General features: G+C 33.7%; 2 protein-coding genes across 2 annotated transcripts; both read left to right on the top strand.

Moving 5' to 3' along the window:
* The first annotated feature begins 4823 nt into the window (after positions 1–4823).
* Positions 4824–7407, top strand: LOC123700423 (cytochrome P450 6B2-like). The gene is made up of 2 exons (XM_045647633.1): positions 4824–6188; positions 6548–7407. The coding sequence occupies exons 1-2, from the start codon at positions 4829–4831 to the stop codon at positions 6715–6717; spliced, it is 1530 nt and encodes a 509-aa protein (XP_045503589.1). The 5' UTR covers positions 4824–4828; the 3' UTR covers positions 6718–7407.
* A 5130-nt stretch (positions 7408–12537) lies between these two features.
* Positions 12538–14617, top strand: LOC123700336 (cytochrome P450 6B2-like). The gene is made up of 2 exons (XM_045647520.1): positions 12538–13909; positions 14371–14617. Exons 1-2 carry the CDS (start codon positions 12547–12549, stop codon positions 14535–14537), a joined length of 1530 nt encoding a protein of 509 aa, XP_045503476.1. The 5' UTR covers positions 12538–12546; the 3' UTR covers positions 14538–14617.
* Positions 14618–17111: the final 2494 nt, after the last annotated feature.

The following is a 17111-nucleotide window of genomic DNA, read 5'->3' as shown; positions in this document are numbered from 1 at the left end:
CTATAAGTAAGATTATCATCAGCTAGCCTGCTTAGTAATGATCGATGCAGGAATTTATCAGATATAAAATCTGTATAATAAATACGGGAAAGGGATAGTACGGCCGTGTCGCTTTTTTGCTCGGCTTGGCCGTACCCCATGATAAATAGGTAATATGAAATCTATATGTAGACTTCTTTTTTGTTTTTTTTAATAAAGCTCTCACATAAACAACAGCTCAACATACAAAAAAAACATAAAAAGCTCGAATGAAAATTTTACAAACGAAAAAAAAACCCTAACCACCAATCCGTTGTAGTCATAGCAATGAATAAGAAGAATGAAGACACAAGAACCAGGTTGAATATAATATTTGGTCTATCGCACTGCGGGGTCGCGCGCCTCATTAGGTAATAACTTCCCAGCCGTGTGAATTACCCGGTTAACTGCCCTCTACGAGTTAATAAAACCAACAAACAGATTTACGCATTTTTCTTTATTCACATTTTGTTTTAGTGAATAATAAACACGAGTACAATAAGGTATTTAGGATGGAGGAAAATTCTAGCATACAACATGTTGGATGTTCCACCTGGTGATAATCCACCACGCTGGTCAAGTCCGGGTTGGCGGAGGTCACACGTCTTTTTGATTCTTCGACTTGCCGAACTTCACGAAGTGGTGATGACTTCAAGAAGTGGTGATGTTATAAACACGCGCAGATAAATGGAAAAATCAATTTATTTCCTGCACTCTTGAACCCCCGACTTATTGATTTGAAGTCCGAGGTCCTCATCACTGAGCCACCACTGCTATTATATTGCGAAAAATTTTATGGTCACCGATAAATATTTTTAAAAGCGCCTGCTACATTTATTAGAGCAAAATATATTATCCATGTCATGTCGCGTAAAATCGTAGTCCATACAATACAATACACAGGTATACATATATCTTATGGACATTAATTAGGTTTTAAAATCGTCGACAACAAATGCTTGCCAGTTGCCTCAAATTGCATCGTAAGTATGACTTTGCTGTTCTCTTTGTTTTAAGCATCACTGAGTTGTTTATCTGTATGTATATGTATACTCAACAAATATATCCATTTACTACCTAGTTGAGTATTTTTGTCACTTGCAAACTTTAAATTTGACCACCAAGGCGGATTATTTTAAGATAATGAGGTGGGGCAGTGGGCGGACGGGCGGATTATTGTGTGTTCGTCTGCTTTTATGTCTGTATGATAACAACGTATCACCGTATCACGACGAAACTTGAATTCATACAATTTATACACTTTTTAAAATAAAATTTTTTTGATCAAATTTTTTTTTAATAGTCCTAATTGAATTATAAATACATATTCGAATTATATTTATTTGCAAGAAAATAGTCAGATACCTATACAGGGTTAATTATTGTAAAACACCAGCACCCTCGCAGGACAAGATAGCTAACATCATAATTCATATTAGTAATAACATTTGTAGTACGTAGCGTATTAAATTCTCAGTAGATTCATAATCGAGACTTTAGTTTTTAGCCATGTTGAACTTTTTGATTTTCAAGCACCTGTAGTCAATGAATAAATAGATAATTTACCATTTAACTTATTATACAAATAACTACCTTGAAAGTAAAAGAAACGACGAGTGTTTTTGATTTTTGTATGATGTATTGGATGTATAATGTAGGTATATTGATCACATACCTACTACAGATAATTTAATACTATAAGCTCTAGGAAAAATATGATTCTAATCCGAAGTTTAAAACTAACGTCTAGGTAATTAGGTATATAAATATAAAAAAAGAAACCCGTTTCGATAATTCTTTTTTTGTTATATTCCTTGAAGTACGAGGATGGTTCTTAAGTAGAGAAAACATAAATATGTACCACGGGCGAAGCCGGGACGGACCGCTAGTACTATTATAAATAATAAATAGGTACTTATACCTAGTTAAAAGTAAGAAGTAAATAATAGATACTGAATAAGACGTGTCAATACTTTTCATATGCATGCAAGATATCTTTGCAGGTGGTAATCAACAATTTTGGAAATTAAAATTATTTCACCACAAAATATACTTTATAATATGTTTATTAATTAAGGTTCAATTTGCATGTGATATTTATAATAAATAAATTACACCACGTACCTAATAAAGTTCAGTGAATGCTGCTGTGGAATGCTGATAAAAAGATTATGAGGTTAGGTTATTTTTTCTTGTGATAAGAATGATATAAATAAAAAAATGAACAGATTTTTATTTGTTTATCTAATCTAATACAATCTTCAGTTTTATTTTCCTTTGTTTATATTCGTATTTTTTTATTATATTTAGTAATTTGTTTATATTGTGTATATTCGCAAAACATAATGCATAGCTTTTTGTAAATGCGTCCATGCAAATATACAATCCTATCCTATCCCATCCTACTAGTCCTTCCTACTATCCTATCCTACTAATATTATAAATGTGAAAGTTTGTGAGGATGGATGTTTTTGAGGATTTTTTCTTTTCTTTTCTTTCTTTCATGTGTGCGTGTATGTTTGTTACTTGTGGGCATGGGTCTTTCTTTGGAAACACGGGCGAATCCGCGGGTAGAAAGCTAGTTGTGAATATTTCCATAACTATTATAAATCTGTTATTCCGCATTACATATTAGCAAGCCACTTCAATTGTAAAATTATTATCTGAGATAATCTATATACATATTATATAAAACTCAAAGGTGACTGATATAGTGATCTATATGACTATATCACACAGATATAGTGATCTATATCGCACAGCCCAAACCACTGGACGTATCGGGATGAAATTTGGCATGCAGGTAGGTATCCCCTAAGAAAGGATTTGGATCAATTCTACCCCCAAAAGGATTAAATAAGGGATGAAAGTTTGTATGAATCTATGTCAATTTTATTTCGATCGGGCTTAGACTTTGCATGCATAAAGCTACTATGACGTAAGTAAGGATTTTGATAAATTCCACCTCAAAAGCCTTGTATCCACTTGAGCATGCTCAGGCGAATGAGCGGCTCATTTGGCCGAGCCGCTCAAGTGGAGACGCCTGAGCATGCTCGGGCCGCGCGTGCTCCTTCGCATTATTCGCTCCTTCTCATATCGTCTATAGCCAGTTTTTCGTACCATCTAATCATAGAATACAAATTCATATACTTAAGGGCTAATAATTCATTCCCGTGTTAATAATTTCAACTCAATAATGTGCCGAGTCATGCTGTTTTTTATACATGCGAAATATCAAAACATTCAAATAGTTACGTAACTTATTATAATCTCCATGTTTTTAACATTCAATTCACAACATCATCATGACAAAGCAGTTTTACTATCTTTAACCGACTCCAAAAAAAGGAGGAGATTATCAATTCGGCCGGTATATATATACATATATATTTTTTTACCGATTATTCCGAGGCTTCTGAACCGATTTACGTGATTCTTTTTTGATTGGTGCAGAATGGTATCGAATTGGTTCCATAAAAATTTTAATTAGATAGGCCCAGTAGTTTTTATTTTATGAGCATTTTTGTCTGATCTCGATGACTTAATTGAAATGAAGCAAGTAACTTTGATTCACTTCCCAGTCACCGATTGAGCTGAAATTTTGTATACCGTATGTAAATTGGATAGCGATGAAACATTATCATGACGTATAGCTGATTTGATGATGGAATCGGAAAGTGGCCATAGGAACTCAGTAATATATTGAATTATTGACTCAACTTTCGAGTTTGGGCTCGTTTGATTCGTGTTGAAAAATATATATTAAAAAGTATTAAATAAAAATAAACAATCGACTTCAAAAACGGAAAAGTAAAAATCTTCTTTTATTTTTTTTTTTTCGTTGCCAGGTGAATAACCATTTTATTTATGTTTAAAATAATCACAACATAAAATATATGTTGTGGTCGCCTTATAGCGTCTGGCGGAACGTACGGTTTACGAAAAGTGTCTGGCAATGCTCAGTATTATGTATTTAATAAATATATTGTATCTTGACTGACCGATTGGCTTGGTTGGTACTTTTTTTTTAATAATAAGTAGTAGTATGGTAGCGACCCTACCTTCCAAGCAAATGGTCATGGATTCGATTCGATCCCAGGGAAAATATTTGTGTGATAAACATAGATGTTTGCTCTGTATCTGGGTGTTAATTACTTATATAAGTATTTATTTAAACTTAAATGTGTATGTATGTTTATCAGCAGGTTCCGTAACACAAGCGAAATCTTAGTATGGTTATATTGTGCCGTGTGTGAAAATTGACTAGAAATATTTATTTATTTGACAAAACATCCTTTTATTTCGTTTACAATATTTATTATATTTTTTAAATTATTTTAATAATAACTATGGTTTAGAATATTTCGTGTGTCTTATGACAATCACCTCGAAAGATTTGTTTTATCGTTGTATATGATTATCATTGTTTACATTGGCTTATTTTCGTGTTCTCTCGCAGGGTTTCCTGATACCAGATAACAATTGGAAATAAAAACGTAAATGTATATTATGATAATTTTCCTGTTTGATTAAAAATTCGCATATGACCTATTGATATTAGACCACCTTGAACCTGACGAAGTAGTCAGTAATAACTGTTTATTAATTATTGACATATTGTAAACAATCTCATATACATATAGAATATACACTTCGGAGTGTTTTGTAAGTGAATGTTATCTATAATGACTTCAGAAAAATGTACAATCGTAATAATCAAACTTAGTTCCGAACGCTCAATTATGTACATGTTCTTCTATATAAGTAGATGATATGGCCGCGTCGTATTCAGTCGTGAACTGCCTTCAAAATGGCCTATCTCATAGTCGCGTTTTTAGTGATTACATTATCATTATGTTATTATTTATTTACAAGGAAGTACGATTATTGGAAAAAACGGAATGTGCCTCATCTCGAGCCTACCACGTTTTTCGGGAATTACAAAGACTACCTCCTTTTGAAAACATATTTGCCGAAAGTAATCGGTGATATTTGTAAAAAATTCCCAAATGAGCCGTACGTTGGTGCCTATTTCGGCACGGAACCCGCCCTCATCGTCAAGGATCCTGAATACCTGAAGCTTATTATGATGAAGGACTTCTACTACTTCAACAGCAGAGAGATCAGAGACTTCACCGACAGTGAAATTATTACACAGAATGTATTTTTCGAAAGCGGGAACAGATGGAAGATCCTCAGACAAAACTTCACGCCGTTGTTCTCTTCGGCTAAAATGAAGAAAATGTTCTATCTAATAGAAGAATGTTCAACAGTACTCGAAAAAATATTGGACGACGCATCAACTGTACCTAGCACCGAAGCAAGATATCTCATGTCCAGATTCACCATAGACTGCATTGGATCTTGCGTTTTTGGGCTGAACACAGAATGCTTGGCAGTCAACGATTCCAACAACCCCTTTCTTCATATCGGCAAAAAGATTTTCGAGATGAACAACATCAGAGCTTTGAGAAGCATTGGCCGTGCCCTGTGGCCGTCTGTATTCTACAAGCTAGGTTTTACCGCTTTTCCCTCTGAAATCGGTGATTTCTTCTCAAAGCTGCTAGTGAACGTGTTTGAGCAGCGCAAGTATAAGGACTCGGGTAGACATGACTTTGTGGATCTCATGCTCAGCTTAAAGCAAAACAAATATATTAACGGGGACAGTATTGCCAATATAAAAGGCGATGACAAGAAAACTACCATGAAAGTTGATAACGCTCTTCTGTGTGCCCAGGCGACAATATTCTTCGCAGCGGGATACGAAACCTCTTCAGCGACCATGAGTTTCGCACTTTACGAATTAGCAAAGAACCCAGAGATTCAGGAGCGTGCCATTGCTGAAGTTGACGAATACTTTAAGAAAAATGACAAGTTATCGTATGAGAGTGTTAATGAAACACCGTATCTTCAGGCTATTACGAATGAAACTTTGCGCCTATACCCTGTGCTCGGTATGCTAACCAGGGAGGTGGTAGAAGACTACACGCTTCCCTCAGGACTCGTGTTGAACAAAGATCTGCGCGTCCACATCCCAGTGTACCACCTGCACAGAGATCCCAACAACTTCCCAGAGCCCGATACATTCCGCCCGGAGAGGTTCTTGGAACCAGATACCATTAAGCCGTTCACTTATATGCCATTTGGAGACGGACCTAGAATATGCTTGGGTAAGTGATATTGTACTATTTTTTAAGTATTATGAAGAATCATAGGTACATATTTGAAAAGGAATGATTCTCATAGATATTTTTTTTATGGTTGCAAGTTTATTGTTTTTTAATTATTTATATTGTAAATTTCAAAATAATTGCTATTAAGAATGGATAGAAAATTACACTATGTTTGAGCTTCTATTAAATGATAAACAATAAACACTTAAACGTGTATAAAAGAACAAAATAAATAATAATACATATAATACAAAGAGAGTACACATTTCACTGAAGTATACTTATATACTTTTGATATATTTATCGCTTAAGTTCGCTTTTTTGTAGAAGTTCTAATAAAATGTTCTTTTTTCCAGGTATGAGGTTCGCCAAGATGCAAATGACGGCTGGTCTTCTCACCGTTTTTAAGAAGTGCAGGGTTGAGTTAGCAGATGATATGCCAAAGACACTAGAATTCGACCCTCGTGCCCCCACCACGCAGACAGGGTCAGGCATTAATCTTAAATTCATCCCCCGAACATACTAAGTAACTTACGACACAGTAAAAATGCTTTAAAATAATCCAAAGTAACGATAATTATTAAGCTCCAATTTCCTGCAACCGGATTTAGTTTTTATAATATTGGTCTCTAAAAGCTATTAGCATAAAAATAATTTCCATTTAAGCATGGATTTTTTATTATTTACCTATGGTAAGTTTTATAAAATAGCGTAGCATTTAGCTACTATTCCAGGTTCCTCGAAACCTATTTCAGGCACCAGTCTCTCACAACACTAGTTGATAAGCTCACTCACTATGTATTTGCAAGCAATGTATCTATTTACCTAATGTTGTGATGAGACAAATAAAGTTATATTTAATTATTTTTTTATTTAAACTATTATGTATTCTGTGACATAGCCTTAAGGATAATAAACATTTGTATAAATCGTTGTAAGTTTTTTTTCTAGAAAGTCGTTTAGTATTATCAGGCGTTAGCCACGAAGCGATAAATTGTAAGACTTCGTTTAGTCAGACTTTATATTGTAATAATATTGTAACTACGAAAAACAAGGTTTTTCTTTATTTCCGAGGGCCATGATAAAGTTGATAATGTAAAATTAAAACATGGCTAGTGATTTTTTTTAATAAATGTTTCTTTATAATAATTCTATTAACGGAATTCCTTTTCATTGGCGTATTGTTCAATTATTATGTAATTATTGTATGAATAGCTGTAAGGAATCAGAAATAAATAAATAAATGTGATTTATATTATGATCAAATCTGTTTATTTTAATGCTTTACCATCCCCGTTACCCCCAACGAAAATGCTCTAACGTATAAATACTAGGTAATAGATATATTTCGTTTATATATTTTATAAATAAATAGATGATATAGCAGTATATACTAATGCAAATATTCGCAGTTCACTTACTTTCAATAAACTGTGTAACAGATCGTAGATGCAAATATAAATTATTATACATTCAAAGAAATTCAAGTAAATTAAAATTTTATGAATACGTTTAAATAGATATATTATTATTTTGTAATAAGTAGATAGGTGTTTTTTGATATGATTAAGTATCACACTAATTACATAAAATGCCAGATAAAATATAATCTGTAATATTAAGATAAGGGCAACAATACAGTAGGTATTCAAAGTAAATATGGCGCCTCGCTCTTTCCCAAGGACTGTTTTGGTAAATACAAGATCGCTTTAAAATTCCCTAAAATAAAAGCAGCATGTAACAAATCACATTTTTTTTACTTGCAAGAGAGCATTATCGAAGGTCATTTACAATTTTACGGTGACACATGTTAATATTATGATTTTTCAATGCCGCTTATAAAAGAGGTTTAGATAAATAAATAAATTTAATTGTTTATTCAGTTTAAAACAATCATACGTGATTTTCATTTATAAATACATACATATTTTTTCTTTTCTCTGCAACTTGATGCGGGGGTAATTTTACATCGATAAAATATTAGATAGTGTTTTTTTCCTTACTGTATTTTAATATATGCTCATTGCCCTCTACACAATGGGCAGCGTTGGCCCAACAAACGATCGTCGATGTTTGTCGCCATTATGGCGGCGATTATATTTGAAACCATCTACACTCTACAGTCTACAGTGACGGCCGATCATACACATTTAGGCTCTATCTACTCTCTACGCTATCGTGATTGCCTCTACTCGCCCAACTTGTGACGAGCGAGGGCACACAGGGGCCCATACTTCTACGCAATATTAAAACAAAATAAAGAGAATATAATATATACTACATGATATTGATTTGGTATTTCGAATTAATTTATTTTGTGAAAGAGTTCTGTATATGCCCTTGATGTTGATAACATCAAGATATTTTGACAATATCTTTGCTAATAATAATAATAGAGTAGTATTTAAATGACAGTTTAAAGGTGACAAAATAATTAATTGGGGTTTTTTGAATTACTGTGAGCAATTGAGTTCGATTGATGAAAAAATAAATAGAACAACGACTTTCAAACATAAATTTTAGTTACTCAAATACAAAATAAGCAGCTTCATAATATGAAATGAAATGAAATAAATTTATTTGTACATTAATTGATTACAATTCTTTGAGTATTATCTAGTAAATCATGATTGCTTTTAGTATTATGTAGCGGCAACTTGGCTATGAACGATTGCTTTTCCTGAAATGGTCAGTATTTGGAAGTCTTTTAAACTTTTTCAGCAGGCAGAAGACGCGTGTTAGAACGTCATTTCGTGATCTAATTTTTTTCTATTCTTTATACTTTAATTCAAAAGCGCTTAAAAACGAAGTCTAGTTGAATCTATTAATACAAATAATATACCTAAGGCTGAAGAGTTTGTTTGTTTGTTTGTTTGAACGCGCTTATCTCGGGAACTACTGGTCCGATTTAAAAAATTATTTCGGTGTTAGATAGTCCATTTATCGATGAAGGTTAAAAGCTTTAATATATCATCATGCTACGACCAATAGTGGTGGAACCACGGGGTTAAACCGCGCGGAGCACCGAGCAGCTAGTAAAATATAAATTAACATTATTTTGTGTTTGAGTTTAAGCCGAGGAAATACATAGAGTAGATACATTTTTTCTTGTGTATGTTTGTGTTAAATAGGTAAATGATATTGTATTGTTAGATATCATATATATCAGTATTTCACATTACAATTTATTTTTATTTTATTTTTCTTTATTAGGGATAATAAACAGCAGAATAGTGGTTAATCTATATATAGTATAAAACTCAAATGTGACTGATATAGTGATCTATCAACGCACAGCCCAAACCACTGGAGTGATCGGGCTGAAATTTGGCATGCAGGTAGATGTTAGGACGGAGGCGTCCCCTAAGAAAGGATTTTGATCAATTCTACCCCCAAGGGGATAAAATAGGGGGTGAAAATTTGTATCATGTTTATTTATCTTTTCCACGCAGGCGAAGCTGCGGGCAACAGCTAGTTGTACAATAAAACTTAATCTAAATACAGGTATAACTGCAGTTATACCCAACCAACAACATTATCCACAGTTTTGGATACATACATTTTTATACGTGCAACAAATGCGAATAAGAAAAAATAAATATCTTAGCCATGGCAATAAAAATAAAATAAATAAAGAATTAGAGATAAAGGTAGAGGGACTTAAAATAAGATAGGTTATTGCGTGTTTAGGAGCGATCAACTAAACTTCTTCGAAACCATTTTCGAAACTTAAATTTTGAATTCTAGAAAATGTCAAGGCCAGAGAAATTTTTATTAAAATTGTCAATACCATGACCTTAGACCATGACGTAGAGGGGAACGCAATTACTTGTCTTCCGTAAATACGAATTTAATATAGGTAGCGAATGCCTGAATGCCTGAAATAAAAGCTCAAGCTTTCCACCCACAATCATACCATCTGTCAATCTATACTAATGTTATAAAGCTGAAGGGTTTGTTTGTTTTAACGCGCTAATCTCTGGAACTACTGGTCCAATTTGAAAAATTCTTTCGGTGTTAGATAGCCCATTTATAGAGGAAGGTTATAGGCTATATTATATCATCACGCTTAGACCAAAAGAAGCGAAGCCACGCGGGTGAAATCACGGAGCGCAGCTAGTATTTTATAAATGACGTTTATAGAAAAGTCCTCAATTCACTTACCTATATGATGCCTCCTGTCCTAAGTATATTAACTCTAGAGAAAACATCATGCAAAAACAATTATTATCACATAAAAAACAGGAATAAAGATCATTTCATTTTTCCCCCTTAAAAAAGCTTGTATACTGTATAATGTATATATGTAATATGTACTTTATTTTTATTTGGATACTAGCTTCCGCCCGCGACTCCGTCCGCGCGGATGTCAGTCTTCGCGTGGATGGTTTATTTCTCCATTTTGTGTAACTCTTACAATGACATCTTATAAATATCTATTGGACCCAAATACGGCTAGGCCTATAATAATACGCAACGTGTGTTCGCGGTTCTACAGAACAACGTCTATGGATAAAACTGAAAAATTAAGATTAATTTTTTTCTACGTATTTTTCCAGGATAAAAAGTATCCTATTTTACGCCCAGGATAATAAGGTATGATTATACCAAGTTTCATCGAAATCGAACCGTTAGTTTTCACGTGAAGTCTTCACATACAGACAGACAGACAGACAGACAGACAGACAGACAGACAGACAGACAAAAATTTTTTTAATCACATATTTGGGCTAAGTATCGATCCAGTAACTCCCCCTGCTATTTATTTTTTCAATATTTTCAATGTACAGAATTGACCCTTCTACAGATTTATTATATGTATAGATTTACCATTTCTAGGTGTTGTTGTGCGTATAGTCATTTGTATATTTGTATCTATGTGTAATATTTAAATGTATAAATTATATTATTCTATAAGAATATCTCGAATAAACAGATATTAAGTTACTTTTGATGTCCGCTCTACCGAAGCTTTCATACTATGGTGCCCTTTTGGAGGAGCTTCAGAGGACTGCAAACACTGTGACAAGAGAATTTTATATATTACAAAATTATATATAATTTATCCTTTGCCCTACGGTTGTCTGGAAGAAATATCTTTGAGCCAGTAAGCCGCTAATTAATAAATATAGGTACAAGAAAACTATTTTTTTCTCAGTGTAATCTGCGTACAGTGAATTATAAATAAATAAATAGGTAATGTTAAAATGTATTTTCGGATTTTTATTACTGGAAATACCTAATAATTATTTCCAGTCTATTCCTTTATTCCCGTCGACGATCCTTTTCTTATTTCTAACCTTTTAAAAACGGGTAAAACTTTTGTAGAGTCTCCTGCAACTCACAACGCTTTTGTAGAGGCTCTACGACTACACTACAAATATTTATGGGTGGTGGTGATCGACTACCATCAGGCGATCTACTATAGTTCGGGGCCCGCTTAATTAATCCATACCTACTAATATTATAAATGCGAAAGTAACTCTGTCTGTCTGTTACTCAATCACGCCTTAACTACTGAACCAATTTGCATGAAAATTGTTAGAGATATTTTGATACCCGAGAAAGGACATAGGATAGGTTTTATCCCAGAAATCCTACGGGAACGGGTTTTTCTTTGAAAACGCGGGCGAAGCCGCGGGTGGAAAGCTAGTTAGGTATAAACGCTTAGGTAGTGATACCTCACATAATATTGTTCTATTAAAATTGAAATTGTTTTTACTATTCCATAACTTTTTAAAAATTAAATGAGAAATATCAAAAAATGTTACATGAAACTCTTCCATACATTTTATTTCCCATACATTTTGTATTCAAAGCAAATGTTCGAAATGACATCCTCGATTTGGAATACCATTGTAAGACCATTGTATTCCACATCGAGCTCTATTTACAGTCTCTAAATGAACTGTAATTAAAATTTGCGAAGTAATTAAAGCACAAAATCAAATAAAAAAGCCAAACATTTCATATTAAATGTTTGGAATATTCATATTTCATACTTAATGTATGGGAGCGTTTCATGTAACATTTTTGGATATTTCTCATTTCATTTTTAAAAAGTTATTATTGTCATTTTACTCATTATGTAAGTACTTTCAATATCAGTTTAAAGTTTTTTGATATCTGTTATGTTATAGTTATGGAATAATCGCGTGTGCACACTTAACGATTACACCCTGTAAGTATACTCTTTGAAATGTTTTTGTAAGTGAATGTTATCTGTAATGACTTGAGAAAAATTAATAAACGTTTTAATCAAATTGTGTGTTCCGAACGTTCAATTAGGCTCTAAGTTGTCCTATATAAGTAGATGGCATGGCCGTCTCCCATTCAGTCGGTAGCTGCCTTCAAAATGGCCTATCTTATAGTCGTGTCCTTCGTCACTATAATAATATCTTTATGTTACTATTTATTCACAAAAAAATACGATTATTGGAAAAAGCGCAATGTGCCCTATCTCGAGCCGACCACATTTTTCGGGAATTACAAAGATTATCTCCTTTTGAAAACATATTTGCCGCAAGTAATGAGTGATATTTGTAAAAAATTTCCAAAAGAACCGTACGTCGGAACTTACTATGGAACGGAACCCGCCCTCGTCGTCAAGGATCCCGATTACATCAAACTTATTATGTTGAAGGACTTCTACTACTTCAATAGCAGGGAAGTCGGAGAATACACCGACAACGAAGTTATTACGCGGAACATATTTTTCATAGGCGGAGATAGATGGAAAATACTCAGACAAAATTTCACGCCGCTCTTTTCGTCAGCTAAAATGAAGAAAATGTTCTATCTGATAGAAGAATGTTCCACAACTCTCGAAAAATTATTGGATCAGGCTACATCAGTACCGAGCACTGAAGCCAGATTAATGATGTCCAGGTACACGATAGACTGCATTGGATCTTGCGCTTTTGGGCTGAACACAAAATGCTTGACGGATTCCAGGAACCCCTTCCTTAGTATTGGCCAAAAAATTTTCGAGATGTCCAGCATCAGAGCATGGAGAAATATTGGCCGGGCTCTGTGGCCGTCGGTGTTCTACAAGTTAGGTCTAACTGCGTTTCCCGCTGAAATCAGTGACTTCTTCTCAAAGCTGCTAGTGGACGTGTTCGAGCAGCGCGACTACAAGGACTCGGGTAGACACGACTTTGTTGATCTCATGCTCAGCTTGAAGCAAAACAAATATATAACCGGGGACAGTATTGCCAATATAAAGGGCGGTGACAAGAAAACTACAGTGGAAGTCGATAACGCTCTCCTGTGTGCCCAAGCCACGGTGTTTTTCGCTGCGGGATACGAAACCTCTTCGGGCACCTTGAGTTTTCTGCTTTACGAATTAGCGAAGTATCCAGAAGTTCAAAAGCGTGCTATTGCTGAAGTTGACGAGTACTTTAAGAAAAATAATAAGTTATTCTACGAATGTATCCATGAAACGCCATTTCTTCAGGCTTGTATAAACGAAACTTTGCGCCTCTACCCTGTGCTCGGTATGCTAACCAGGGAGGTGGTAGAAGACTACACGCTTCCCTCAGGACTCGTGTTGAACAAAGATATGCGCGTCCACATCCCAGTGTACCACCTGCACAGAGATCCTAATAACTTCCCCGAACCGGACACATTCCGCCCGGAGAGGTTTTTGGACACAGAGAAGGATAATATAAAGCCATTCACATACATGCCGTTTGGAGAAGGACCAAGAATATGTTTGGGTAAGTACAATTAAAAAACATATTCCTGTTTTTGTTATTTTTATAGCAAATTTCAAAAACGTATTTTAAATTTCACATAAAAAAATTACTCACATCTAAACTTCTAAAAAATCGATGCAAAAATATCTTTAACAAAATATGTTATCTCAATTTAAAGTTTTCTAACTAGGCAATAGTTTTGGTTTTATCACTATTATTTTAATTAACTTTATATCTTTGTAGTATTTCTTTGTATTTGATTATACGCGAGTATTATACAAAGAAATTAAAGAATAACGTGACGGGAACTGTGCGAAACATCGGGTTAATAAAATATTGCATAAGTCGCTTTTTTAATCCGTTCAAGTCTTTAATGTCTAAATAACTAGTCTAAATAGCTTTAACCAACATATATTATAATATATCTGTTACATGTAATTAGTATTGCTTATTTGTTGAAAACTAATAGAATCTTTTTCCAGGTATGAGGTTCGCCAAGATGCAAATGACGGCTGGTCTTCTGACAGTTCTGAAGAAGTGCAGGGTTGAGTTAGCCGACCATACGCCCAAAACTCTTGCGTTCGACGCACGCCCCATCACCACACAAACAGCTACGGGAATTCATCTTAAATTTATTCCACGCCAATAAAAATATTAAGCAAATACAAAATAATTAAGTAAGAGCCAATTTTGTGTAACCGAACATAGTTAATGTGTCGTATATAGGCTATGTTATTTTTAAAATGTAAAAACAATTATCTAATTTTTAAAATAATAATAAAATTTAAAATAATGAAAAACACATGTACAAATTGTTTTAAGTTTTAAATGTATAAAACTAGAATATTATATACTTTATGGTTATGAATATGTCTTCTTTCAAACATTTTAATGTAACTTGGTGCTTTGGTTTAAGCCTGACAATGTAATTTTAACATATAGGTTTTTGAAATAAATAAAACTTTATTATAATAAACCTGTATTTTATTACTATACCTATACGGTATACCCCCATTTCCCCAATGTACTATTGCTTTACTGTAAAGTTACTGATACTAAGTGTACAAAATTTGAATCAAATCTGTAAGTTTAAAGCGTGTCTCATCAAAAAGAGTGGGCTACATATAAACATACACGCAAACAAAAATTAAAAATGAAGCTAATGATATAAGCGTATTAAAATAGGCATATCTAAAAGGTGCCGTCGCTTAAATGCGACTTGCTGGCTCTACTATCGAAGATTTTTATAAAACGTCCTTTTATGAGAGAATAAAATATAAAATGTTTTAAAACACTCATAAATTATATTCAACTATTTTTCTTATAATAAGAGTGATATGGTATTGAAACTAATTATAGCGAGAAATTCATATGAAATGCCAGGGAAAATGTAAATTTGGTGCACAGAAAGAGACCAGACTAAGCTTTTGCTCTCTGTTTAAAGTCGCGTTTAATTAACTTTTAAGGTATTGTATGATAAAAGAAGTAACAAATATCCATTTTTCCATCCTCACAAACATTTAACATTAGTAGAATTTGTGTTGTTGTACGCTAGGTAGTATATATTTGTTCAATAATTATTATTTATGTAGAAACTATTAACCGCACGCAATTTAAACGTCATAAGAGATCATAAGTCATTATGTACCATGTAGTCCTAATACTAAAAATTTCCATAAATTTAATTTGTCTCTACAAGAAGTAAAACGTTTTGTCTCATCTTATAATCTTTTAAATTGTAAACAGGAGCCCCATCGCAAATTGGTCAATTACATGTTCCGAGCTGAAAATTTGTAGAGTAGTTAGAAAAGCGTATCATTAGGACATAATGATAATAACATACGTAGTATTGTTACCGTCAGTTTCATCTCTCAGGTTGAACTGTAGTGACCTTCCAGGTACGTACTACGTTATTACAATTAAGAATTCTTTAGTACAGGTACCATCGTAAGATACGGTGCATTTACATATTCGTGCGAATAGCGAGGCGAATTACGAGCACGCATGTGTAAATAGTGCACTCGATATTCACTTTGAGAAGTGTGTGTGAGTGGTTTTTGACGCGCTTTATTAAAAGCTTCACCTATATTTTTATGTATCAGATCTTTCCTTCACCTTTCGACTCGATTTTGGCTACTTAAAACGGACAAATTTAATTCAAAGTATGTACACAGGACATTTATTTAGGATCAGGGATAAAATATACAAGAGATTATTTTATAAAAGTATTTTAAGTTATTTTTAATATATGCTTTATCTACTCTACTACTTACGAATGCGTGAACAGTGGTTTGTAACGACATTCGTTTACGTATGTTTCGTCTACTAATGACGCGAATGACGAACACGAATGTGTAAATGCACCGTAACAAGTTACAACTATTACAACTCATTATAAACGAACGTCATTAATTATTTTACGGCGACACACACACGCTAGACACACTAGGTAAATATTATTCTATGCATTATAATCCATACTAATATTATAAATGCGAAAGTAACTCTGTCTGTCTGTCTGTTACTCAATCACGCCTTAAGTACTGAACCAATTTGCATGAAATTTGGTATAGAGATATTTTTATACCCGAGAAAGGACATAGGATAGGTTTTATCCCGGAAATCCTACGGGAACGGGTTTTCTTTGAAAACGCAGGCGAAGCCGCGGGTGGAAAGCTAGTGATTCAATAAATAATGCGCTATAAATAAATGTTTGAATGTGTATAATATGTCGCAGAATGCGTATATTAGAGACTAGCTGCTCCGCGCGGTTTTACCCCCGTGGCTCCACTCCTGTTGCCCGTAGCGTGATGAAATGTAGCCTGTGACCTTCCTCGATAAATGGGCTATCTAACACCGAAATAATTTTTCAAATCGGACCAGTAGTTCCCGAGATTAGTGCGTTCAAACAAATAAACAAACAAACTCTTCAGCTTTATAATATTAGTATAGATTTCACGAAATAGGGATAATTACCACGAAATCACGGAAGATGTGGAATAGTCATATTTTTAGTCAGTTAACTTAATGATCAGTGATATGACAAAAAGCTACATTTCCTCTAAATATTTAGTAAAATGAAGTATTTGATTGGTTGGACAGGTTATGATTTCGTGAAATAAGAATAATATCCTCATTTCCCTTTCGACATAATATACATTTATTATTGCTAAGTGGGTTTGTAATTCTTCCCCTTGGCACAGAATAATGAGTGGTACCTATT

The sequence above is a fragment of the Colias croceus genome, chromosome 19 (assembly GCF_905220415.1).
Source record: "Colias croceus chromosome 19, ilColCroc2.1".
NCBI classification, from domain to species: Eukaryota; Metazoa; Arthropoda; class Insecta; order Lepidoptera; family Pieridae; genus Colias; species Colias croceus.
Note: the sequence above shows the minus strand (reverse complement) of the source record. Positions and strands in the feature narration are given on the sequence as shown.